The 11529-nt window shown below is 43.3% G+C and overlaps 1 protein-coding gene across 1 annotated transcript; it reads left to right on the top strand.

The window, feature by feature from the left end:
- The first annotated feature begins 6 nt into the window (after positions 1 to 6).
- Positions 7 to 8446, top strand: RBFA (ribosome binding factor A). Its single transcript, XM_064705123.1, has 7 exons — positions 7 to 221; positions 1221 to 1263; positions 1861 to 2037; positions 3297 to 3409; positions 4891 to 4975; positions 6639 to 6709; positions 7735 to 8446. Exons 1-7 carry the CDS (start codon positions 112 to 114, stop codon positions 8120 to 8122), a joined length of 987 nt encoding a protein of 328 aa, XP_064561193.1. The 5' UTR covers positions 7 to 111; the 3' UTR covers positions 8123 to 8446.
- The last annotated feature ends 3083 nt before the right edge of the window (positions 8447 to 11529 follow it).

The following is an 11529-nucleotide window of genomic DNA, read 5'->3' as shown; positions in this document are numbered from 1 at the left end:
GCCGGGACAGCCGCAGCCGCGGGCCCGGGCCTCCGTGCCGGCAGGGGGAGCCGCAGCCGGAGCGGAGGTGGGAGCTCCCCGGGCCGCGCCGGGCCGCGGGCCAGGGCAGCAATGTGGGGCGCCCGGGTGGCCGTGGTGCCGCGGTGCTGTCGGGCCCTGCGCAGCTCTGCAGCCCTGGGCGGCTCCAGAAACTTGCTGCGGAAAATGCTCCGCAAGAATAAGTAGGTGCGGGGCCCTGCCGAGGTGGGCTGTGGGTGCTGGGGCAAGGGGAGTCAGAGGGGTGTGAGGCTCGGGCGCTCCCGCAGCCCCGGCACCGCGGAGGGGAGAGAGACACCGACTCCGAGCCGCCGATCTGAACTGGTCGGCAGCGGCTGAACTTGTGCCCAGGTGGCCAAGAAGGCCAATGGCCCTGGCCTTTACCAGCAGTAGTGTGTCCTGCAGGACCGGGCCACTGATCTTCCCTCGGTGCTCTGTGCTCTCGGTGAGGCCACACCTCGGGTGCTGTGACCAATTCTGGGCCCCTCTGTACGGGAAAGACATCGAGATGCTGGAGCATGTCCAGTGAAGGGCAGCGGTGAAGAATCTGGAGCACAAGTCCTGTGAGGAGCAGCTGAGGGAGCTGGGGGTGTTCAGCCTGGGGAAAAAGAGACTCGGGGGGGACCTTATCACTCTCTACAACTGCCTGAAAGGAGGGTGTAGCCAGGTGGGAATAAGTCTTTTCTCCCAAGAAACAAGTGACAGGACAGAGCAAATGGCCTCAAGTTGCACTAAGGGACATTTAGACTGCATATTGGGAGAAATTTCTTCACTGAAAGGGAAGAATGTTCAAGCAATAGAACAGGATCCCCAGGAAAGTGGTGCAATCACTGTCTCAGGAAGTGTTCAGAAAACGTGTAAAGTGGTGCTTAGAGACATGGTTTAGTGCTGGACTTGTCAATGCTGGGTTAACCATGGGACTGATGATCTTAGCCCTGTTTTTGAACCTTAATGATTCTCTGAATCTAAAGAAACCTGAGAGCTGTTGTTTTCCACCCCCTTCTCATCTATGTGCAGCTTCAGCTGTGAGTGGGAAGAATTGCTCCCTGCACCCCAGCTGTGAGGATAGCGACTCGTATGGGTGTTGTGTCCTTTCAGGCAGGTGGAATAATAATTACACAGAGAATCCTTATTTCTCTGAGCTACTGAAAGATAAGGCTGATTTCCTTTCCTTTTCCCAAAAGAAAGAAGTACTGGTATGACAGCCCTACCCTGGGATCACAAACGGTAAGTGCAAGCTCTGAAGGCGATTTGTTTATTTGTGCCAGGAGGAACAGACTTGTGTTTCTGCCATCGATTCTAACTTTGAAGCATTTTCTGATGGAGAAATAGCAGGATTTTGTGAGCAAAGAGTAGGGCTCCAGTCTGACTGTGACAGGATTGTCATTCAGCTTCATCCTTGCCAGTATCAATGCTCTCTTGCACACTCCTGAGTACTGATTCAAATTAAAACTTCTATTCATAGAAGTTAGTTTAATGAAATTTTTTTTAATGTTTGCATTTCAAACAAGCAAAACTTTTCAGTTTTGCTTGCTGTATTTCAGTCATGCATGCTGTGTTTGAGAAAACAGATCTATGGAGCTTCATAACTTGCTACAAAATACACAAAGAACTTTAGAAACTTTGACTGTAGTACACGAATGTCAGAGATTTTGTGAACAGAAGTATTCTATATTGAAACACTTAATATGTAGGACTTATATAAAGCCTTCACAGCTGCAATAATGAAATAAGAGCATGCTTCGTAAAGTGCATGAAACTGTATATAGTTGCCTAATAAGGTGTGTAACTACTGTTTAATGTGTTGTTTGTTTCTTTTTATAGTTGTATAAACCAACCAAGCTGGACTTTTTAAAGAAAAATGACCTTACAAAAACAAGGAAAGAAGACAACGTGCGCTGCAGAGTCTTGAATGGGCTTATTCATAAAGCTGTGTTAGAGATGGCCACTACCTGTGAAGTCAGTCAAGAATTTTATGATCTCAAGCTGGAAATCTGCAAGGCAAGTGCCAGGGCTACAGCTTGTGCTGAGCCACTCTGATTATGTTGTGAGGTTGGCATGGACGTGCCAAAGGAGCTCCCCTGGGTGTTGTGATGTGTGCCAAGAGGAGTTTTACTGTATTGCTTCTGATGTGGCAGAGTGCAGCAATCTGGCACAGGAGTACACATGAGTAGAGCTTTGCCTCTGTAGTACCTGACTTAGGAGACCTTTGCCACTCTAATGCAAATGCAACTCAGGCCAGTTCAATGATGATTCTCATGATATGACTTTTTTTCCTATTACTCAGACATAAACTCTTTGTCTTGCCCTTTCAGAAGGAGGCACATGGTTTTACGAAGATAAATGTATCTTTCCAAGAGTCTGTTCTTCTTGTAGCTGTGTGAGAGTTGTCACCTGCTTGTGTCACTCCCCAGCAATGTTATTGGCAGAAGACCTAAGTGATGCATGAGATCAGTTCAAAAAAAAGGCCAAGCCTGAGAAAATGTCATTGTCAAGCCAGATCTGAGAAAGAATTGAGATTTGTATGTAATTTTATCTAGTGGTGTCATAATTTGTGGATTTGAAAGGGAAGTTAGAGTTCTGATACAGGAACTAAGTCAGTCTCTGCATTCTTTTTTGTTGTCTGCAGTTTTTATCATCTACATTTGCTGTTCTATAAAGATTAAATTTTACCAGTGTTTGGCTTAAAAGCTTGGTGGACTTAACTTTGATATTAGAAGCATGGAAAATGATACCTCATAGCTGCCTCTATGACAAAAGGGTTGTCATTCATTACTAAAATAGATGTTTTTTCCAGCTGAATTCATTCTATTGTCAGACAAGCATTCAAAACTACATGGACAAGATGAGTCTTTCAGCTGTATATGTGCAGCATCCCTCACAGAGTATTTCTGTCTCACTAGAGCTTGTCTCAGATCACATGTCTGCATGTGAAAATGCTGGCTGGTTGTGGGCAAGACAGTTCTTTCAGGAGGCATTGCCGTAAATTAAACGACTTATAACGTGAGAGATGGAAAGAAACAGCCTTCTTCCCAATACAATACAGATTTTATAGCTGCAAGGTGTTTGTGCTGCACTGGGACATGGCTGTTCGTAGATCAGTCCTGATTTACTCATAACCTGATTCTGGTCTGATATCATCACTTCTGTTATCAAAAGACGTTTTCTATTAGGCCCTCTGCAATCCATCACAGACTTCATTGTCTATGAGGTTTGTGTGTACATATATCATCTTAAAGAGAGATTTGCCTTTTCTCTAGGTGTCCCTGTCATCGAACTTTTCAGCGTGCCGTGTGTACTGGAACCCTGCTTCCACTGTGGAGAAGGACAGTTACGTTGAAAGTGTGCTGCGAAAGAGTGCTCCACGTATACGGTACTGCTGGGGGATAGACAGGCCCCTTCCTCATCCAGAGCCATTTCTTCAGGACTTCTGACAGTCTAGACCTGACCTGTTGGGATGCCTTAGGTTTTTAGAGACTTGGAGTAGAGCATCTCATCATCTCTGTGATGAGCCTCACAGGGAAGGGTGGCTGTGTCAGACCAGCTGTGTGATCTTTTGCTGGAGCACAACTGGATTTTTTGGCTTCTGTGCTTTCCCAGGGCAGGAGTGGGTCAAGCAGAAAGCAAGAGGAGTGTGGCACAGGTCTCACTCCAGTGTCCTGGTGGTGGTGGCTTATTACAGTGAATCCACGATGTAACACATGACAGAACTCCCTTCTGGTCATCAGACAACAGCCTCGTTTGTTGTGTCTGGCCCCCTTTTATCCCATTCCAAACTCCTGGGTCGAGACAGCTCATTGGTCTGTGTGTGTCCCCAGACTCTGAAGCAATGAGATGCCTGCATCCTAGGAGAGCTCCCTTTAGCTGTGAGCTTCTGTCAGTGAGCCCAGAGGCTGCTCCCCGGAGCTGAGCTGCGCTGCTTATTGTGACTTGATCAATACTACTGCAACAGTGGCTGGCCAGGCTGTGCGGGACAGGAGCCCAGGACGGGATGCTGTACAGGGGCCTGACAGCTGCAAGGATCTCCTTGCAGATTCACTGGGCAGTTTGGATTGCTGGGGATGATTTAGGCCTCCAGAAAACGATGACTGTTATTACAGTAGTTCTTCACAATACTGATACCAAAAAAAACCCCAAATCCCCAAATTGAGAATGTATTGTGATGCTTTTCCTCATTTTTCCAACACAGAGTCCAGTGATTTTTCATGGTATCACTGAGATTTTTGCCTCTTCTTCCCTTTCCTTGGCTTTCCCTCTGCTATCCAGGCAGTCTGTGGGGAGTTCAGGACTTCACCCATGTGGCAGGTGGCATAGAAGCATACTTGTAAAACCATTTTCTTTCTCCCTGTTTCCATAAGCATAAGCAATTCCTGCTCCAGCACAATGCTCTCTTCTACTCCACAGCTTCCACTCTTTAAGAAGGAAAGTTGCTTCTGGGAAGAAGAGAAGGGGACCCCTGTCAATCCTTCCTGCAGCTAGCATGTAGGATAAGTTGTCTTGCCCTGCTCTGAGGGCTGTATTCCCCACTGCTCTTATCCCTACAGAGGGGATAAGGATACCAAATGAAGTGGGGAAAGACCTGTGTCAGACTATGTACACAGATATGGACAAACCTAATATCATCAATACTCAGCTGGACCTGCAGCCAGTAGTTTTTGTATGCCATGCATTCGAAGTTGGGGTTCTGCAGTAATGTATTGCTTAGCGTCAACCTGGATAGCTCCTTATCAGACTGAAAGTTTTGCAAGCCATATCTTTAAATGTTCAGTACTGCTGGATTTAATTTAACACCTTTTACTTGTCCTGCAGATGATATACTGATACTCATGCTGGTGAATGCTGTGTTTTTGCCAGGTATCTTCTGAAGAGTCAGCAGATTGTAGGAAATGTACCCCCAGTAGTATTTATAAAAGACAAAGAAGCTGCAGCTGTAAAAGAGGTAAATCTAATCTTTGACTCAGTGTACAAATATAGGCTTAGCAGAGAGCTGATAACTTAGTTGCTCTACCAATTTTCATTAAAAGTCGGTCTTTCTTTATGGTTGCAAAAACCATTTTAATAAATAATCTTGAGTAAGACTGATGCCTATATAATATATAGGAGAATTGTAGGCAGTATCATTAGGCCAGTGAAGAATTTTTAAAGAATTAAATTACCATTTTAAGGAATAATATAGGGCTGCCTGGTGTATATGATTATGGAAATGAGGTTGGAGGAGCTGTTTTCCACATTTTAGATGTTATGTGCTTTTAAGATTCAATTGAAAAACCAGTGATTTTTTAATTTTTATTTTTCCCCCATATCTTTTTCCATCTGTGAATTGTTAAAATGTTTGTAGGGATGTGGAAATCTTTGCACAGGGGATGTAGGCTTATTCATACTACATTTTTTTCCTTAACTTTTAAAATTGTCTTTACTATTTTATGATTTTTGTCAAGGTGTTGATAGCTCTAAGTAGTTGACATAATACTAGAATACTGATGTTTCCTGGGAATTTGCTATCATTGGACTGTGAAGCGAGATCTCTAACATAGTGAGATTTCCAGGAGAGAAGGATGACACCAGTGAGTAGAATTTGATGAGAAATGTCTCCTCAAACTGTTGATGTGAACAGAAGTTGAAAAGAACAGGTTCATGTTTCTGTGCCCTGAAGTGCCTTATTATTTATAATAGTGTTACTGTTGCAGCCACCTACTGTTAGACCCTTATGGGCTCCTGCAGTGTGCATGAGCAGAGGTGGAAGGGATAAAAAGAATTTCAGATTCTCTAGAAATGTAATTAACTGCTTGAACTTTCTGTGATCAGAAAAGTTCTGAGTTTCACAGAAGATGAGTAAAAACCCTCTTTATATCACATCTGTCAGGGAATGACACTGGGGAGCAGACAGATGGATCATTTTCTCCCACTTCACAGTTCATCAGATTTGTCAATCCCAGATTCAAATAACACGCTGAACTTGGTTTTTAAGTATTGTAAGTAAAGGGAAAAAATATCCAATTAAACTCCTAGAATAATTCAATGAATTAGAAGGGAATGTAAAGAAAATGTAAAGAAAAGCTGAAAAGAAATTTCAAACAAGAGAAATTTTTCAGGATTACATATAGTCTGTGAGCACAGCATATAATAATGCATTAATAATTTGTAGCATTTACTGGTTAGATGCCATGTTAAAAGGGATTTGGGACCTCCATAGTTGCCTGTAAGAGAAATGCAAACCTGCAGAAAGGGAGAAGAGGTGAAAAAAATCTCAATGGTAGGATGTTATGGAAAAGGATTTGCAAGACTGAGGTAAGAAGAAATAAACCAAAAAAGGTATATGTCAAACAATCGCTAGCCAAGGGATTAATGCACATAAGGCAAAAAAACTTTGTAGGAGTTTCTGGATCCACTATTTGACAAAAATATCGCAGGAAACAAATATAAGCAATTCCATGTAAAAGAAGGAAAAGGCAGTTTTAAAGTGGTTTTCCTAAATAGGCCAAACATAGAATTGTTTGTTGGATATTTGTCTGTTTCTTATATAGATGGGAACAAAGTAGATTTAAACAGTGTAGATTTAAACAAAGTAGATTTAAATATGTGTGGCCTTCATGTGTTTACAGGTGGAGGACTTACTGGCAATTGCTGATTTTGGACCTCCAGGAGAAGAAGCATCATCTCAAAATGATTTAAGGTGGGTCTTTGTGGTTCAGAATTGTACGAGTGTCTGTTTTCATCTCTGCTGGCCAACTTCAATTGGGTATTATTTGACATATTTTAATTAGGTCTGTACATTGTTACTCGCAGACCTGATACTTGTTCTGGTATTAATATCTTGGTTTTTATGAGCAAAATATATGTAGAACTTCTGAGATTTCAAGACTTGATGTGTTGATGATAATCAAAATTTTAAAAATGCTCTACAGTAATAATGTTTGTTTTTGCTGGCAATTGTCTCATGATGATGAAAATGGCATTTACCAGTACTGCTCTACTTGTCCACTTTGTTCTGATACAAGTTTGGTTTATTATATATGGATTGCAAGTTTACTGATAAATCTCCCTGAATTGATTTAACATTCTTCTGTGAGGGATTTTTAATCATTGAGAGATAGAGCTGAACAACTGATTGGAATAGTGGTTCTGTGCTCTGGATGCTCTCAAAGCCAACAGCCTTTGCACCTGTGTGCTGTAGTCTGTTGGTAGAAATGCCTTCTGTGCCTCAGCATCTCACAGGATGGTCCATCAGGTGTGATTCAGAAATCACTTCCTGTGGGAAGTCATTCCTGTGACAGATTTCCCAAAGGGAAATCTTCCTCTGTGTCTTGGGGAAATCGTCAAGTCCAGCCTAAGGTGTCACATCGCTGTGATGTGTTTTAGACAGAGGCTGCTGCTTCTCATTTCTTGGAAGAGCTGGGAGAATCTTGAGCTCCTTGGATGTCCCAGATACAGTGCTGACCTAGGTACATTTTTTCTCAGAGACTGGCAGTTTCATCTGGCATGTTGTTGCTTTATTGGCTTTCTCCCATTAAATCTGTTGACACAACCTGTCCTTGGATACATGATATGGTGGTATCTCTTCCTTCATAACAAAGGGGACACAGGGTGTTAATAAAGTTAAACTGAAAAGTCCAGTTTATTTCTGTGTTACTCAAGTTGTCAAAAATAGAAATATATGTGGGGGAAAACCCAAGCCAATACTTGTTTTCTTTCCCACAGTAAACTCTTCCCTTCACCAACTCAATCTTCAGATTCACCCATGCGGCCTAATCTGTTTGGTGTTGATCATGAACTGCTGAATAAACAGATAATGGACTATAAAAAAATGAAAGTGTCAAGACATACACAAAGCTTTGTCTGGACAGAGAAGCAGCAGCAGCAGCTTTCTAAGATTCAAAAGAAAATGAAAAAAGCAAGGAATCCTGCTGCTGATGATGACGTTATGCCCCAGAAACACTTGCTGGACAGATATGAAGCTCATTACTGGGATGATAACACTGAATCAGCCTCAGACTATGAGCTGCAGGATGAATTACAGGAAGAGGTGAATGAACTGGATGAGGATGATGACAAAACTTTAACTCAGCCTACTGGTAAAAGGAAATGAAGTGAAAAAGCCATCTCTTCGAAATGAAGGCTGCCAATCACAAAAAAAAAAAAGTGCCATAGCTACTGAAAGATTCATTTTGTACATGTTTACCACTTCCTCATTCAAACGAATAGATTTGCCATATGTGAGCAGGTTTGCTAGCACAAAGTATGTAAGAAAAACTGCCATTACTGACATGCTGTTAGGCAGCTTTTAAGCTGCTGCAGTTGAGGGACTTTCAACCAGAAAGCAGTTTTGTAACAATAAAATATACCTATTGGAGCACTGAGTTAAAACTTCTTGCAGTTGTGTTGATTATTTCCAATAAAATTATGGTTTCTATATTGCAATATTACTTTTTTTTTTTTTTAGTGACCTGTATAAAAGTTACCACTAAGTGATGGTACTTGTTATTCTGATAGAAGGAAGGAAGAGGGAAGCAAAATAATGACAGTAGTGTTCAGCTTCATCACACAGAGACGAGGACAGGGTCTTCTCTAGAGGACCAGTCTAATGGGGGAACACTTTCTACGAAAAAGATCCCAATGATGGCCAATAAAGTTACAACCCTGAAAGAAAATAAATTTATAGTTGTGCAAGGGGAGCTGCATCAGAAAAAAAATTGAGAACTGCTCATCCATTGGGTAAAATCAGGCAAAACATTGTGACTTAGAAAATGTATTAACAACTTGAAAAGCAGAGAAAGAGCAGCGGGGAAGAATGTTTCAGAAATTGAGATCTGAAAATGAATAGGGAATCATATAAAAAGAGAATAAACTTTCTGACTCAAAGCACATAAAAAATAATAGCAAGAGTGCATAAAGTCAGAAGGCTGCAAGCTTCAAAGACATTACAATGAACAAGGTAGTAAAAGAGAATTCTACCAGAAATACAGAAAATTTAATTCCAGTAGTTAATGGGGAGGTAAAGAAAATCAACACAGGGGAGGGAGGTTGCCCTACAATACAGCAGAACCACAGAATGGTTTGGGTTGGAAGAGACCTTAAAGATCATCTAGACCCAAGCCCCTTGCATGGGCAGGGACATCTTTCGCTGGACCAGGTTGCTCAGAGCCCTGTCCAACCTGACCTTCAACGCTTCCAGGGATGGGGCATCTTGGACAAGCTTCTCTGGGCAACCTGTGCCAGTGCCTCACCACCCTGAGAGAACAATTTCTTCCTCGTATCTAATCTAAATCTACTCTCTTTTCATTTAAAACTTTAGACTTGTCCTATTACTCCACTTAACACTGCAATCATCAGTCATAGTCAATGCAGGTGCATTAAAAAAAAAGTCCAGTTTAAATGATTTAGTGTCCTGTAATAAGGTCACCTGCCAGGGTGGGAATGCAGTGGATGTGTTTTTCTGGGTTTTTGTAAGGCTCTTGGTGCTGCACCTCACAGCATCCTTTGGGACATATTTTCCAGCTGTGGGATGAGTGAGTTCATGGTGCACTGGGTGAAGATCTGGCCGAAGGGCATCTGGCTGGTGACTGGTCACCAGTGGTGTTCCTCAGGCTGGTTCTGTTCTATATATTTCTTGGGGATCTGGATGCAGAAATTGAATGCACCATGAGCAAGTTCGCTGATGATTCCAAACTGGGAGGTACTGTTGGCATTCCCAAGGGACAAAAGGCCTTGCAGAGGGATCCAGGTAGCCTGCAGTATTTGAGCAATCACCAGTTACATGAAATGGAACAAGGATAAATGCCAGGTTCTGCACATAGGAAGGAGTAATGGCAGGCAAAAGTCTAAATGGGATGAGGAGTGGCTGGATGAGAGCAGCCCTGCAGGAAGGGTCTGGGTGTGCTGGCTGGCAGGAGGCTCAGCAGAGTCAGCCGTGTGTGCCCGGGCAGCCGAGGGGGCAAACCATGTCCTGGCATGGATCAAGTACAGCTTCACCAGCCACTTCAGAGAAGGGATTATTCTGCTGCACTTGGTGTTGGGGTGGCCTCACCCTGAGTGTTGTGTGTACTTCTGGGTCCTACAATTTCAAAAGGATGTGAAGGTCCGGGAATGAATCCAGAGGAAGGCAGCAAAGCTGTGGAAGGGGCTGGCAGGGTGTCCTGTGAGGAGCAGCTCAGGGCACTGGTGTTTTATTGTTTGGAGAGAAGGAGGCTGAGGGGCAACCTTGCTGGTCTGTACAGCTTTCTGAGTCAAGGAAGGAGAAAAGGTCCCTCTTTTCCCTGGGACCCAGTGCCAGGTCATGTGGGAATGGCTCAAAGCTGTGCCCCTCGGAAGAGGTTCAGACTTCACATGAGGTAGCACTTCTTAATCCAGTGGGTGAGCAAACCCTGGAATAGGCTCCTGAGAGAGGTGGTCAATCTCTCAAGCCTGTGAGTGTTTAAAGACATTTGGACAAGGCCCTTAATACCATGCTTTTTATTTTGGTCAGCCCTGAAGTAGTCAGGCAGCTGGACTCAATGATCATTCCTTACAACTCAGCTATTTGATTCAATTCAGTTTGGTCCAATTTGATTTGATTTGATTTGGCTCTTGTTGCTTCCTCCTCCTTTCCTTACCACTAGATGCTCAGGGTATCTTTAATGACATTTCTTCCCAGCCCTACACTAGAAGAGGGGATGGAATACGCAATTGTGTCCCTGCCTGGAGGTTGGGTCTGTCACTTTGTAGGAAGGAGGCATGCACCTTTTCATGGGGGTGAAAGCTGTGGATCACCTCAAGAGCATTTGATCACCTGAACACACTTGCAAAAAGCACATGAAAACTGTATTTTTTGAAAGTCTTTTGTGTTTATCCAGTTTAGCTGGGCTTCCACAGGATGGCAAACCCCCACATCTGTGACATGTAGATCAAAGATCTAGGCTTTGAGATCAATCCCTCAGTCAGGATCAGGAGGTGCTTCAGACTAAATGGTTACAAATTGTTTGATGTGAGCAATACATGTTTATTTCCCTGTGGATTTTCTTTTTCTCTTTGTACTCAGCTGTAGAAATATCTGAGTCATTTCTCTTGGAAAAACCTGTTAAAACACAAGACCCAGAGAACAACAGTGTTCCATCTGAGCTGAGGTCCATCTGGCCCAAAACTCTGTCTCCAAAGTGGCCAACCATCAATGTATACAGGAGAGCACATGGTCAGTGCAGATCTTCTGCCAGGGCTCTGGCTGTGCTTATAGGCTGCCCTCCCCTCTCCACCCCCCACTCCTGCCCAAGGCTCCAGCGGCAGGCTCCAGCTCAGCCTGAGTGATGCTGTAGGTGTCTGACACTGCAGAGAGCTGCTTTCCTGGATAGAACACTCAGGTGTGGGTCATAGCTTGGCACGCAAAACTCTGGGCATAACAGAGCAGAACTATTCTGTCCTGCTCTATTCTATTCTATTCTATTCTATTCTATTCTATTCTATTCTATTCTATTCTATTCTATTCTATTCTATTCCCTATGCTCACCATGAGTCAAACAACGA

This window comes from Zonotrichia leucophrys, chromosome 2 (genome assembly GCF_028769735.1).
Source record: "Zonotrichia leucophrys gambelii isolate GWCS_2022_RI chromosome 2, RI_Zleu_2.0, whole genome shotgun sequence".
Classification (NCBI taxonomy): domain Eukaryota; kingdom Metazoa; phylum Chordata; class Aves; order Passeriformes; family Passerellidae; genus Zonotrichia; species Zonotrichia leucophrys.
This window is presented reverse-complemented; position numbering and strand designations above follow the sequence as displayed.